The sequence below is a fragment of the Chrysoperla carnea genome, chromosome 5 (genome assembly GCF_905475395.1).
Source record: "Chrysoperla carnea chromosome 5, inChrCarn1.1, whole genome shotgun sequence".
Taxonomy (NCBI): Eukaryota; Metazoa; Arthropoda; class Insecta; order Neuroptera; family Chrysopidae; genus Chrysoperla; species Chrysoperla carnea.
The window spans coordinates 21718295-21735137 of NC_058341.1; the positions used below are offsets into that span (position 1 = coordinate 21718295).

Here is a 16843-nt window from a genome sequence, read left to right on the forward strand (position 1 = left end):
GACATGTATCTTTCTTATACACTTTTTTTAACAAATGTATAAGGATTTATAAGGATGTAGTGATGATGATGACGATGATAGTGTCATGTTTGGTTGAACCAAGCGTTGATTAACATTCTATTCCACAGGCTTCGGTCGTATGCCAAGGATGTAGTAATAGATTTTAATTCTTAAAAAATTACTCAGAAAGTGTTAGTTTTATAGAAACACTATTATGATATGCAAAATTTTAGAAAATATATTTTATTATAATTTATCGTTGAATACAAAAATTTATTTAATTAAGAAGTTACCGGTTTGACCGATAAGGATCAAACCGAAAATGTCTTTTCAACATATTAAATATTATATTTTAATCATCAACTAGAACTTTTCCATAAATTCTATATTTTCATCAATTATCTGCAGGACCACCCACATATGTATGAATTGTATCGAACAGTTTATGGTTCATGTTCTACAAGTTTTTTATTATAATCACAAAGAAATCTACAAATTTCTTTTTGATAGTGGTGGATTGCATCTCCAAAAACTGTTATTAATCTTAAATTTATATTATCAGCATTACTGTCTTTTATTTCAACCTAAAATTTGATTTTCATATAAATTATTAAAATTTTACTCAGAATGTTTTATCCCCTATCGATAAAAATAAAACGTTCAGTTAGTGTATAAAGTATTATACACTAATTCCTGGTTCGATACTTTAAGTGATGTATTTCAAGATTTGATTAAACGATTTGAGGATTTTTGATAAAAAAAGGTACCAATTGAATTCTATGAATTTGAATACTATAGCTATGTATTCGTCAATAATAACCCGAAAATTTTACTGGATTCGAATTTCACTATCATGGTGACGATATTTTGTAAACCATAAATCAGGTACTTTTTGACCCATAGCACCGTTTTCGCTGTTTTTTATTTAGCTTAAATCCAAGTTTTTATCAACATAGGAAAGAAAATAAATTGTTCAAATTTTCACGATTTTTTAAGAGGTATGTATCGATTGGAAAATTTCGAAAAATCAAAAAAAAAAATTATCGTTTCCGATCTTCATGAAAATCATTTTCTTAGCATATTTTTACCTAAATATTACAAAATTCCCGTTCATTTGAATACCAGAGCTATGCATTCGTCAATATTAGCCCATCAATTTTTCTGAATTCGAATGTCACCGTCATGGGGACGATATTTTCTCACCATAAATCCTATTTTTTACCCTCGGCATCGTTTTCGCTGGGTCAAAATTAACTTAAATCTATGTTGTTATATAAATTTTTATGATTTGTTTAGGGTCTTTTTTGAAAAAATTCGTAAAAATTAGGGTATCTTTTGAAAAATTTTACGTACATTTGTTACGTTTTGTGAAAACTGGACATCCACAGATATGTGACTAACTGAGTGATCAAGAATTTCAAGAATTCCGGTTACAGTTATATTAATGTTGTTGAAAGTTGCGCTAAAAAAAAAAAGCAGAACCAAATTATCTAAAGAACTTTCGCAAAATATTCATTATAGTACAATAAGTACCTGAATTTATCGCTTTTGTGTCCGGATGATGGTGAATCGACTTGTACATCATTTGTCTCCACTACCATTTCAAATTTGATTGATGGTACGTGAATTTGAAAAACGAAGCTTCCATTATCGTATAATTCATTAATGTTGATCCTATCGAATGTCGTTAAACCAGAAACTTTTGCATTGTGTGCTATTAAGTGAGATCTATAAAGAAATAAAATTTATTATTAAAAATAATAATAATTAAAAACTTCAAATATTTTTAAATAATTTTTTTACAGCCTTTTCAAATTAACTCTTTACGCTACACCACCAACTTGTACTTACCCGTTGGTTAGAGTATTATTTAAATTAAAAGAATCAATGTGAAGTGGATCCAAAGATGGTACTATCCCACCGAAGCCACTCGCAAGTAGGTAGCGAAGTCTAATTTCTTGATCTAAAAAATAACATATTATTTTATCAACCGAGATGAAAAGAAACTAGATTTTGTTCTGACTTTTACGTGCTTAAAAGTTATATAAAGGGACAGTTGGTCATATTGTATTTCGATAGGTCATGATATGGTACTGATAATACTGAACATATTAAGCCAATTTTTTTAAATATTTTTATGTATTATAATTGGGATTGTCGGAATCTTAGAAATGAAGTTTTTTGTTCAAGTATGAATTGTTACCAATACTTACCATTTATACTGAAGCCAGAAATAACTACTGCGCCACAAACACACAACAATGCGATAATGTAGTTCATACTGATTGTCCAAGGAAATTTTTGATTTTGCAATGTTTCGTATAATAAATTTTCATATCATATATAGTAATTTAGGATTAATTTTATGTAGTACATTAAAGTGGAAATTGTAAAGGGTAAACATGGGATCATGAATATTATATTTTATTACATGTGAAATTTCAAATCAATATACTTTGGAAAATTTCTTCATACTTAAGATTCGGGACCCTCGCCTCGATATTTTCATTATCAATTTTCAAATTATTTAGTAGAGATAAGTATTAAATTTATTGAATAGTACTTAATAAGCTAGGTGGTTGTGTGGGTATAGCACTTGCCTCTGATAAAGGTACGCTGTCAAGGTACGCTGGTTCGTATCCTGCTGTGACTAAAATTTTTACTATTAAATTAATTAAACTTTTCCTGATGTTAAAAATTTTCCAGTCTTTTTATAGTTGAAATTATCTATATAACCCGCCCTCTTGCAATAAATAACGTCAGTTATACATATGTCATAAATCACTATTATGTCAGGGGGTGGGAATATAAATAATCATAAATATATCTTTAAAATCTCACTCTTTAAAATCATGTTTCCCTGTTAAAAAGATTAAAAAATGGCTTGGCTATGCTAAAATTTGAACCTTTTTAATAGAAGAACATGTCATATACTTTATCTCACTCATATTCTCCTATTACAAAATATTAAAATATGTATTTATAAAATTAAAAAATCGCTCATTAAGACTAAAATTTAAAATTTTGTTATAGGAGAACATGTTATATATTTTATCCCACTTTTTTTATTATATATTCATTCGCCTATCATAACATATTAAAAAAAGACTTATTTTGCTTGCTTTTTTTTGTTGCAAAACATAAACAAATACCACCCTCGTTCAAATTACCTTCAACCTTTTAAAACAAAGAAATCATAATTGGCTTACGATCCTAGGAGCTACAATGCCATAGCTAGCACACAGAATACAAAGATACATAGCCAGACTATTTCTAACTTTTACCAATCAATTTCTGAAGCAAAGTTTGCATTATCGTTTTTGTATTTCAAAACAAAAACGATAACTGATGTAAACGATTTAATTATAATGGATCAGTGCCACAACCTCGAACTACTCTACAAAGGACGAAGCGACTTTATCTAAACAGCTGTTTAATTATTTGTCCATATTGTATAATTTAATATATTTGAAAGAAAATTTGTCACTTGTTCAAATGTAAATTAACAAAAAATTAAAGTAATATTTAATCGTTTTGATGATATTTGATTAAACCAAAAATAGATTTTAAATTAATTCAAATAATTATTTATTTAAATACATAGTATTTCAATTAATTTAGTAATACTGATTCAATTGAAACATTTATTGACAGCATGTTTTTGTTGACTTTATTCGACATATGAAACAGGTCAAGATAGTGCACTAAGGGGGATATTTTCTGGACCCGCAAATAAATTTTTTTAAATTCTTGATTGTGATACTCGGGAATAAGTGCTTATAGCCCACAATCCGATGTTTGTAATTTTATATTTTTTTGAAAGTAGATACAAATGTTTACCTAAAATTACCCCCATGAGAACATCCACACAATGCATTACTAAAGCATAGTTTAACACATCGAGTAGCCTCAGCCTAAACTATATTTATTTCAGTTTAATATAAAGAAAAAATTATGTCAACTAAATTAAACCCCAATAAAATTAAACTCGTTTGTGATCAATACACAATTAAAACATTTTATTTCAATTAATGATCCGTAAATAATGATTTTAATGATTTTAATGTTCTTTTTTTATTAAGCATAGTAATATATTTTCTATTCAAAAATACACAAAACCTTTTATGCTAAAAATATTTAGACACCTATAATTTTTTTTTTTTTTTTTCGTAATGACAATATTTGAATATATAATAATAATAAATAATAACTTGCTGAATGCATGTAAAAAAAATTTCGCTAAAGAAAAAAATGAATACAAAAAAATCCACGATCCGCAGAGCTCCATCACTAAGGTCATATTTCTCATGATTATTAGATGCTTTTTATTGAAATGGCATTTTTGTATTTTAAATTTTATGAAATTATTAAATATTTACATAAACCACATAAGGGACAAAAAAATGTCACTTGCTATTCAATTTGGAAGTGCTGTAGATATACGCAAAGCCTTGAAAACCACCAAAAAAAATTATATTACGATATAAAAAACGGAGTGGCTAAAAAAATTGATATGAACCCCTCAAAAATCTTCCCTGGCACCATATTAACTTACATATAAATATTTCTAACACTTCTTGCTCAAATACATACTAAATTTCAGCTCATTTGAACTAAAGAAGGATGATCAGATTTCCCCGAAACCCCGTATATCATTTTCAAATGCTTATAAAACAACCTTCCTCGTTTATCTTCGATAACAATGCATATGTCTATATTTTCGGTAAAAATATGACTAAAAAAAAACAAAAATAAAAAATTATATGTCATTGGATGTCGCTTCAAATAATTACTTTTGAATATAAAAATTAAAACACAAGAAGTAAAATATATAAGCAAACAGATTTTAATCAAATCATAATGATATGCTTTTAACTTTCTAAAACATTATTTTAGTGAATTATTATTATTAGATAAAATTATTAAAAAGACTTATCCGTTTCTAACTAACAAATACGAATTTTGAATAATTTTATGATTGGAATTCTTATACATACCTATAACCTCATTAATAAAATTCTATAATATTCTTTTCTACGTCTAACCATCAAAACTGCCCACGGCTTTTCACACGGGTCTCTGTAAAATATGCATTTATTCTGTATCGATTTGTGAGTCAATTGCAATTTTTAACCGACTTCAAACAAAAAAGAAAGAGGTTCTCAATTCGACTGTTTTTTTTTATGTTTGTTGCTTCAGAACTTTTGACTGGGTGAACCGATTTTGATGATTCTTTTTCTATTTGAAAGCTCGTGCTTTCCATGTGGTCCCATTTCAATTCAAGTCCAGTTCTGACAATGGTATCAATGTGAAAACCGAACGAATGAACGAATAACTCAGTATCATTCTTTTTTTAGTGATAACCCTGATTAAAAAATCCGACGAAAATCCAATTCAAAATTTCCAATTTAGTTAGTGTACTTCAGATTCACTAAAAACTTTGTTCACCTATACTATTCGCTACACCAACAGTCCGATGGATTCACGGTTTGTCATGACATTGATAAATTATAAATCCAAAAAACCGGCTAATCGTTCGGCCTATACGGTAGACGCAATTAAATGTCGAAAAGGGAATATGACTCCATTAGGCTAGTGTTTAAAATGAAAATATTTTTTAGGTTTTTTACGAATTTTGGTCCTATTCTGTCTGTTAAATCATGGTTACGCTCTTGATACATAATCAATTTTTGAATTAGTGTGTTAAGTATTATTAATGCCTAATTACATGCACTGAAATTGTAAAAATTATTTAATGAATTCATTTTTGTTTATTAATTATAATATATGTTTAGGTGTTAAACTAAATCCATAAAAAATACATTAACATATATTTATATAATACTTTTCAATTGTTTTAACAATTTTATTCTCAGCTCCAAAAGAATAAATTATTGTATCGTAATTTATGTAGCTCAATTCTAGAATACTATAGCAATGCCTAAATTAAAAAAGCTTAACGTATTTAATTATTTAAGCATAAATTTGAGGTTTTCGACTTCTTAGTTTCAGTTCTTAGTTTTCAAAATTCAAAGAAAAAGAAAGGGCACACACGTTGGGATGTACCTTTTCAAACTATAGTAAGTTTAAAAAGTAATTTAATCGATTTTAATGAAAAACGGCTGGTTTAACATAGTTGTTGTATATGCAATCGCTATAACACTTACGATAAACTCTTGCTTCAACTTTCATGACAGTAGAAAAAATTTTAATATAATCTTAAATTAAACTGGTGTAACATTAATGAGTACAATGTGTAGTACAATTATAGCACCTATGCTATACCTGTGTAGTACAATTATAACACCTATGACTGTGATAAGCACAGTACCGATGATATTTTGTATTCTAAGAAGTTGCAAATGCTTTACTCTTATATGAAATACCTAATATGACAAAATTAAAAATATAAATAAATTTTATTAAGGATAAAACTCTTATAATGCACAAATTCATCCGATGCGTTTTTCAAAATGATATTACCCTACAAGTGAGACTTCATAATGATGTTTCCTGATATTCCAATTCAGGGCATTTACTCCTTTCCTCTTTCTATGATATAGTGAGTCGACTACAAAATTACTTTAAATTAGATGAATTTGTTTTCTGTAAATAGCGTCGATTGATATAAATATTAGTTGAAATGAACAAGCGATTTTTGTAACAATAGTATCGTGAACATTAAGTTATAGTGTATGCAACAGCTATTACAATAATGACAAATTATTGCTAATACTTCTCTAGATATAACAGCGAATGAAACAATGTCATATTATACGCAAGCATTGTTATTGCCATAACAAGATACTGCTTATAATTACTTGAATATATTTTGCAAAATTTTTAGATTCCACATTTTCCCACGTTTTTATCTAAATTTCTGTTACAGATTAACGATTCATATTTATAAAATATCAATAATAAAATTTAAAATTATATAACAGAGTAATTTTATTCCAGAAAATATTAATTTAGTCAGCAGCATAAATTGTCATTGATAGATGTACTTCTAGAAGCTTAATTGTGCTTAGTCTACCAACTATTTTAGCTACAAAAATTCTAATAAGTGGGGCGTTCTCGTTCAAGCAAATTTCTGAAATAAAGCTGCGTCGAATTAAAAATACGCCGTTATTATTATCTAATGCATGAAGTTTTACAAATAACTTTGGTAAATGCTGAAATTATTTATGTCTATTTTACCACCTTTACATAAGGTGCAATGGTTTTTACATAAGAATGATTCACAATATCCAATTCTTTGTAAGTGTTGGGCTAAACAACCATTTATCAAAAGGCAAAAGCCGGCTACTGCAGATGTTTTTGCAGATGTTCAGAAGGTCAGTTATAGTATCAAACTTTTCCCACAAGTTTTTTCATTTCCCGCCTTTTTTCGTTCCTTAATATGTTCCACACTTTTCTTCTAATCCATTGTTTGTGATCTTGATGGTATTTAGTGTGGTATAATTTTGAATGGACTGGAAGGAAAAGGGCTGGTTGCTGTGTTGAATGTATTCGTGCCTTTTTGCTAACAGATCAGCTGTTACTTATTGCTTATTACTAAATCATAGGGCTTGAGTCAATATGATTTGTTTTCTTGATCAAAATTCGGCATTAACAAGGATAATACAAATCCTATGCCATCGATTGAATCTGACAGGATAACATTACCGACAGGACAGCATTTAAAGATTTATCCGTTTTAAACTATAGCTTTTTAAAGAAAATTCAAATTTTGAAATAACATTTATATTATCTGAAATAAAACGGGAAAAGGTATTGAATTATGCATAAATGATCTATATCCTTTAATGGCATTTTTAAATCTTTGTAATTATTGTGAAGGAAATTGGGCAAAAACAACTTAGGCATTCAAATTGTATAATCTAATAAATTAAACACCATTATAAAATAAATATTAATTTTAATAAATACAATAAATAATATGATTCGGCACATATTTGACAACTGTAACAATAAGATTAACAAATTAAATATAATAATCTATTTTTGTTTAATCAGCTCTACCCCTTCATGGAAAATTCCAACCCCAAAACTTTTGTTTTACCGGAGAACGATGGCGTTATTATGTTATATAGAGTGAAGTATAATATAATCGTTCATTTTTCCTTAGTTTAATAAATTTTACTACAAACCAACACTGCAATGTCATAGGCGCTAAAAAACGACATTGCTCTTCTAGGAAGCCCGAGAATAGTAGACAACCCATCGTTTTTGTAAATGCTAAAATGTTTTTCAAATTATATCCCAAATTATATTATATCCCAAAATTTGATATAGTTGAATAGTGATATTTAAATATATCACAGCAAATACAATCTCGTCAAAAATTAAATAGATTTCTAAAACGAAACACAAACTAAGACAATTTACTAAGTATCCTTTGAATGTACGCATTCTCTTCAGCGGTTAAAACAGCACCAGGGGATGATATCGTTGATATATCATCATATCGTTGAAGTAAATTCGGTTGATAGATATTTGTAGAATGCATGGCTCCAGTGGAATCAGGTAGTAAAGAATTACCAACATAATCCATTTTGTGCTCAAATACGTGTGGTTGGTGATGATTATGAATTTCATATTCAGTGCTAACTGATGGATAATGTTGATAAATATCATTTGAATCTAATGATGATAATTTATGTCCATATAATGAGGAAGGACGGTGATGTAATGTACTTCCATATTCTTCGATTGGATAATGGACACTATGATCTTCTGAATGGTGTGAAGACGCTGCTGGCGGATGAACATGAACATGGATATTTTTAATTGTAGGTTTTACTACTGTGGGTTGAACCCAACTGCTGGCTGCATGTGGGTAATGCCAGCTTGGTGTTGAATGTTGAGATCCTAAATACGCCAAAAAATATTTGTGGATCAATTATTATAATCAGCGAATGAATTTGAGTAAGGTTCATATGACCAATAGACTACAAGCCTAATATTGCCTATCCTAAAAGTAAATTTAGGCACCATAGCGTCAGTTTTGCGCGGTGCAGGTGAGTACAGGTGAGAACATGAATGTCACTGCATAAGTATTTGAAACGAATTATATAAATACCGTACAGAAATAAATCACTTAGGGCTTCGGAAATTGACGGGAGATCAAAATTTACCGGATTTATATCTGTACCACATTTATGTAATTCGCTTCGAATACTTATGCAGAGTTAGGGATGTAGGAATTCAAAGTTAGTTACCAAGAATTGTGACATTCATATTCTCAACTGTACTCATCTGTGGATCAACATGATTCCTGGTGAATCATTTCACCTGATAATTTTAGCATGGGCTTGTAGTCTACAACTCACATTTTAAAAGGGGATACCAAGCATGCGATAAACCAAGTATAAACGGTCCATATAGCTAAATATTGGTGAAAGGCTTAAAAAATGTCTTGCAAATCTGGTTCAAACTAGAATTCATACGTTCTAAACTTTGATCCCGATAATAAATTTTTTCAGATAATTTCAGAGTGAGGGATTAACATGTTTTACATTAACTCGAACATTTTTAAGGACTTTGTAAAATAGTGTTAATATTTTTAATTAGCAATCCTTACTAGTTAGAAATATTTAAATCAATTGTTTAAATTACCTAATTTATTAGAATAAAATTTTGCAAAGAATCCAGTAAAGTTGAAAAATAATAATGTAATTCCAATTAAAAGACCCTTTGCTGTCATTGCTGTTAAAAATATTAAAATTGTACTGATAACACCTAATTTGAAGAATAATGGTATAAATGTCATTTGTATTTTTCTAACTGCTCCAAAACAACGACCTAAAACAAACAGAAAAACATTACCAAAGAATTGTTAATATTTAAAAAATTAATATGAATTTTTTTTTTAAATTAAGAGAAAGCTATGAGATAAAAATGAGTTAGATAGAAAACCTCATAGAAAACCAGGTTTTCTATCTAGCAATGACATGAAAAAATTTGTTTGGGGTAAGAAGTTTTAATTCTAAGTGGATGTTATCCAACATTTCATGATAGAACTTTTATTATTTAGAAAATCATATTATTTGGTCAAGTCTTGTGTAGAGAGGTCAAGTGTCACCTAGGTACACATCTGGTTTTTATTACAATAAATAAGGTAAATATGACAAGTGTATTTATTTATGCAGAGTATGTTTTCAACTCAATTTACATTCAACTTTATTAAATAAATAAAGTTAATGTTATATGAAATTAGTTTATAATTATCGTTCAAAGAATATAAATTAGCAAGCAAAATAGATCTTGAGGGGTCAAATTCAAATTATTAAAGTAATAACATTGATATTATAACTTTTATTTGTTTTACATTTTAATTTTTTTATTTATTAATCAGCAAATGATCTAATCTACTTTCTTGATATAAATTTTAAAATAATAATAATATTACAAAAATAATATTTAACGGTTTTGTAAGAATAGTAATTAAGATCAATTACAAAATTGATAAAAATTGGGGAATCCCATTTTTTGTGGAAAGTTCATAAACAGCATTTACATTTTATTCTTTGCTTATTTTCCCCAATATTCTCTCCGTGAATAAACGAATTAAGACTTATTACCTGGAAGTTTATACGTCGGCAGTCTTGAAGTCGACTTTATGATAAGAATTCTAAATCAATAACCTTTTAATTATGATTGACAAATTGTCGATACAGATTATAAAGGTTTGAGTAACGTTAAAATTTCAAGGAGGTAAACGTTAAACGCCTTAGTAGTAAGTATTATTTTCATTTGGCTGATTTTATTAAAAAATAAAATCAACACAAATAATAGAAATTCAACCACTTGCAATTAGTTTGGCACATGTTCCAAAAGACCTTCAAAGAAGGGAATAGAAGGACTATGTCATGTCTTAGAATGAGAGGTAAGAACCTTGCCTTTTCATAAACATTAAACACTAAAGCTGTTTTTGTATTCAGCCTTCCAATCGCGTTTAAGATAAACATGACCCACGAGAAAGGGCATGTCTAATTCATCATCAAGAGTGTAGACAATCTGATCTCTTTAAAAAAAGTCCCGAAAAAAATCCACGATTAAATATTTATGATTCAAAAGATGTCTAAATATTTAACCATGCAACGATCACCCTTTTTCCTCGTTGAAAAAGTGATAAATTTTGTTTACCTTGAACATAGTTCGTAAATGATGGTAACCAATCATTAAAAAATTTTCGTCCAACTGCTGATAAAATTTCAATTCCAATCCTTCTTCGAAATGTACTTAATCCATTATTAGAATTTTGTGTGTAAATACTTTTGGTAACTTCCGATATTGTTCCATTAAATCCATTATTCTCAACTGTCGTACATTCAACATTTTGATATATTATTATTATGAATAGTACATGTATTATAAATATATTTAGATTTAAAAAATTTTTCATTGTATGTAAACAGAATTTTTTTACGATATATTTTTGGTTTTCACAAACATTTGGCTTTTTATTTTGGCTCTGAAATCAAAAAAAATTTTATCAATAATATTGAAAATAAATGTATTAACATAAAGAATTAACAAGGAATTAACTTAGAAGCGAAAAAAGTGGTGGCTGATTTTGGTGTAGTCTTAGTAGGCTATATAATAGGGCATTCTTAGTAGGCTATATAATAGGGCATTAGATTTTACGAGCGACCAATTTAAAAATAAAAAATTTGATTGTAAAATCTTTTTTTAAATTATTATTACAATTTTAACGTCAAAGCTTTTTGGATAAAATTGATGTTTATTTATGGTAAAATGTCATAAAGACAAATTTCTTGCAGCGTAATCTTAATTAAAAAGAATTGAAAAAATATACACTTGCACCAGGTCTCGAACCCAGACCTCTTGACATGAGCTCTAGACAGAGTGTAATTTTTTCAACATTTTTCAACAATTTGCCGTAATATGCTTCGATTGGCACCTTAACAAAGTCACCTCGATATCAGTTTTTGTTCGCGCGATATCGATTAGGAAAAAAATTACCAAGGACACACATACTTCTGCTCCAAATTGCCCTATCCTGACTATAGAACGTAAAAATATGATGCAAATTTCGATATCGTAAATCGGGCCTTTTACAACAAAAGCTTTCTATACTGGGAAGTTAAAAATTTAATTATAAATAGTTTATGAATATAGTTTTCGAGATCAATGGTTTTTTTATACGTTTAAACCAGCATAGCACCTCCTATAATCTGGAGAATCACATCTCACCACTCTTCAACATTGTATAATATTGATAAAAATAGGCCATGTTTTTGAATGACTGAAAGAATGGAGAGGGAGAAATTTTATCCTTTTGGAAAGCAGGTATGATTGTGTATTAATATTTATTAATTATTGTTTTTCCGTTTTAAATGGATTCATGTTTTAATTGTAAAGGTTTAATCATGTCAATGATAAAGAATTTTATTTTCAGCCATTTTTACAAACGTATAAGAAACTTTTTGGTTACTATTTATTTTAATCATCAAAATTCCAACCAAAATATCTTTTATTCAACATGTAAAAAAAAAACCACATGCAATGATCAAATAATATCTGTTAATAATTATTGTATGGAACATATAAAAGTAAAAATGAAATGAATTAATAATCAATTTAAAATGCTTAATCATAATAATAATTAATATACGGTACTCTTTTTTTTTTATATATCCATTAATCGCATGATCAATCAAACTGAACAATTATAAAAGTGTATTTTTTTTCTTTGATATTGTTCATATTCACTCAAAGAAAGTTAAGAAGGTGTGAAAAATTTTGAATGAAAAAAGTGAAAACAATAATAATGCATTATTTTTCCAATTCTAAAGATATTTCTATTTAAAACGTGATAGCATTATTTTTAAATATATATTATCAAATTTATAAGTATCACTTGCACACAATATATTATATATTTTTGTAGTTGCGTGGTATCGTAAAGCCAAAAATAACAACAAACATGTATTTGGTTTATAGATGTATGTACCGTGCAATAAACCAAAACTTTTTTACAATACTGTTGGTTTACAATCACCTTAACTTAAAGAAAGTATTGCGAGATTTATTTAAAATAAATCTTCAGAAAGCGAAAGAGAAATTGACATGCACAAACTGTTTAAAACAAATTGGTGATCGTTTTTGTATAGCGCCTCCTTAAATTTTGTTCATCAATTTCCTGATCTGCCCCATTTTTAAATCATTGATTGCTTGCTATTATAAGCGAAAAGTTTTTTGTTTGATTAAAAAAGTTTAAAATCATTCTACAATCATATTTTGTGGTTTACTTAACTTGTAAGTGTTACTAATAACATTTTGAATTTAAATTACAAATTTTTAAAAGTATCATGGCGGAATGCCTCAGAATCACGTACGTTTTAAGTATTAAAATTTAAATAATAATACCTACATCATGTTCCAAGAAACCTTAATTACCAAGACTTAAAAAAATGCCAAGTGCATTGTTCACAAAATACAAATGGTTCCGTAGTCAAGTTCATATCAAATTTGAAGTTATTGAATGCACAGAAGCAAAGAGCAATTAGATAATCTAGCAATAATCTCTACAGATAGGAAATAAAGTATCAACTTTATTGATTAGGAAAATCAATATAGGACCGAAAATCGGTGTACGGCTACTAATATCATTATAGGTACGAGGTAAAAATCTACAACAGATGTACCTGCTTCAACAAATAAGGAGCTAGGAAAACTATATTTCTTAATCCGCTACTAAATCTATACTCATAGGTTATACTCGTAAAAAATTGATTATTTTGCTACCTATATAATGCTTGAAATTTAAATTTTCGTAAAGAATGTTACAAAAAATAAATAAAATTTCGGCTTATATACTTCGATTTTGAAAAGACAAATACTTAAAAATATTCAACAGTTTAAGAGTACGGAATTTTATTTATATGATAAATAAATATTTGTAACTTTTTTATAATATTTATTTTATTTTTTCATTAAATAATATTGTTTCCAATGTTTTATTAACCAAACAATACAATGTGGAGCAGGGAATTGTGTGATTTTGAAATAGCTATAAAAATCAACTTTTTTAATCTTTTTATCTTAAACTACAGCATTAAGATAAGTTTTTAAACAAATTGTATTGTGTTTTTAAGTCAAGATTGCTAATTCGTAAATTTTAGTGAAATCAGTAGATAGGTATCATTTTCCTTTCGCCTATATCACGTTAAATTATATCGTCTTAAGACGAGGAAAGAGTGAAATGTGATGACATTATTTTACCACCAAATTTCAAATGTGGACCTTATTACCCTCTGGGCCTTATTTACCTAAGATACCTTACATGTACTAAATTAACTGAATTTACTTAAAAATACAATATAATTTTTGTAAAAACACAATTAATATTCTTCAGTACTTAATTTTTGCATATTTTTTTAATGTAGTTTGAGTTGGTAAAATATAAATTGAAAAAATTTATGAGATTTCGTTTTGCGGCATTTTCAAAATTGCACACTTCGCTGCCCAACCCTGTACATACATGCACACTTACATATACATTGTATCTATTTAAAAATGTAGGTTAATTTTATATTAACAATAAATTAGATACCTCAACTCAAACAATATAGGTATTATATCTAAAAATATTTTTTAATAATTTTATTAGTCATCATAACATTATTAAAGAGATTTGAAACCATATGTAAAGAACAGACTTCTGTGGTATATCTTCTATTCATTATAAAAAATGGATTTTTTCATCAATGGACTTTCTCCTTATATTAAAGGTTTTTTTTTTGTAATTATAAATGACGGTGAACCGTAAATGACATTATTTTTATTTTACCAAATAGTTTCATGAATGTGATGTGTTCGTGATTTGAAATGAAAAATGTATTTAATGTATATTTAATGTGTAAAGGCGTGGAATTATTCTTGACACAAAGTAATACAATAATCAGAGCTTTAAAACAAAATATAAATACCAAACTTATAACTATATTTCATTACATTTGTAATTTCTCGACTAAGAGAATAAAATTTTGGTGGAAGAGCAGATAACATTTAATTTAGTTACAAATAGATATGTTTAACATATTTCCTTGCACCCCCACCAATATGACGAGTACAATAAGTTTGAAAAGCTGATTTAAGAATATATATAATTTTAGGACGGTTGCCCTATTATTGAAATAAATACATGACTTCAAAAGTAGGCATATTTAATGTTGGTCTTATGGGAAAACGGTAGATGGATGATAATTTTTCAAAGATTTGTCCAAAATTAGTCGGTAGAAATAAAAAAAATAAGAAGCTATTTAAATTATTGACGTTTAAACCTTAATAAATTATTGAAAACAAAAATAACCTGTGGTGTCCAACTAAATAAGGTTGTATAAGCACTGTAATCGCGATACAAGTTTAAAAAAGTAAGTAAAAATAAAATTTTTCGATATCTGGAGCAATTTTAAAAATCATTTTAAGAACTTTAATTAAAACTGAATTGAATTATTTCATTCTTTTTAAAATAGGATGATTAATACAATTAATAATTTTAACTACTAATGAAAGTATAATCTAATATAAAAAATTAAAGAATTAGCGCGTATCTCCATAAGAATGGTCATAAGCAATTGTTAAACATATTCATTATAAATATGTATTTAGTATAACTGTATTTAATACTGATTTGTTTAGAAAAATATTTGATTTAGGTACAAAATCAGTTTAGAAAAACGGAAGAATTTACTCTTACTTTATTGTTACTGTTAGTTTTTAAATCATTTTTTATCTATTAGATGAAAGTGTAATTTTATTGACTTAAATCAGTAATTTTTAATGAATTTTGGACATATGCAAAATGATGCGTACTATCCTTTATACGATTGTACGATTTGGAATTCATTTTCTTTTTCAGTTGGTGCATTGAGAAGGTAAGTTTGGAAGTTCTGACAAAGCCAAGTCAAAACATGATAACAAGTTGAAAGTATCAAAAAACTGATAATCAAAAAGGTACTTCATTTTTCATGCCTTTATTTCTTTTCAAGATATACCGATAAAGCAAAGATGAAAGAAGCAGAATAGTTAGGAACCATTTTCTAAATAATAAAGTGAACAGTTATCAAGAGATAAGACGAGATGAAAGTAGCAAATCTTTTGTATTTTCTGCCCCTTTCAACGGTTGAAAATTTTCTATTTTCATTTTTATTGAAATAATAAAGACTAAACAAATTAAATTGTTACCACCCAAAATAATTGCTCTTTTGGGATTAGTAAATCTTTTCATAGGAAAAACTTCTGCTCTTTGTCTAGTTTCGGTCGTCCCTCAGAGTATCTATCACTACTGAATAAAAAGTTTTATTTTTGTCAAATTCACACCTCGTTAATTTAAAAGTGTGAAAATAAATTTATAAAAAACCACAAAATCTTGTTAAAAATTTGATAATTTATAGAAATGAACAACACTCATTTATAAAAACCGCATATTTATAAACGTATTTACTTATTGTTAATCCAATTACAATGTTGTTAATTTCCTGCAGTGAACTGTAATTTAAGTAATGGAGAAAATAAATAAATATTTGTAAACACTTTTTTTTAAATAATGTAACGGAAATTATCACTTTCAACTATTATTTCCGTATTTATATACAAAAAGTGGATCACTCATGTATACATCTTCTTCATTTCTAAAAATTTATAATTACCTATACATTTATGTAGATAACTTTGAAGTCCCTTCTTCGGGGAGTAAGTAACTATTGTTACATCTAGTGCATTCAAAATGCTTGAAAATGAATTTAAAAAGCAGCAACCCTACCAGTTATGCAAAATTGTAGCTTTTTTCGTAATTAAAACGCCAATTTTA

At 27.6% G+C, this 16843-nt stretch overlaps 2 protein-coding genes across 2 annotated transcripts; both read right to left on the minus strand.

Moving 5' to 3' along the window:
• Positions 1-416: 416 nt before the first annotated feature.
• LOC123301443 lies at positions 417-2327 on the minus strand. The gene is made up of 5 exons (XM_044884181.1): positions 2214-2327; positions 1852-1963; positions 1534-1728; positions 1354-1462; positions 417-584 (listed from the first exon to the last, which is right to left on the minus strand). Exons 1-5 carry the CDS (start codon positions 2278-2280, stop codon positions 444-446), a joined length of 624 nt encoding a protein of 207 aa, XP_044740116.1. The 5' UTR covers positions 2281-2327; the 3' UTR covers positions 417-443.
• A 6023-nt stretch (positions 2328-8350) lies between these two features.
• Positions 8351-9779, minus strand: LOC123300889. Its single transcript, XM_044883553.1, has 2 exons — positions 9622-9779; positions 8351-8874 (listed from the first exon to the last, which is right to left on the minus strand). Exons 1-2 carry the CDS (start codon positions 9773-9775, stop codon positions 8378-8380), a joined length of 651 nt encoding a protein of 216 aa, XP_044739488.1. The 5' UTR covers positions 9776-9779; the 3' UTR covers positions 8351-8377.
• Between the last annotated feature and the right edge of the window lie 7064 nt (positions 9780-16843).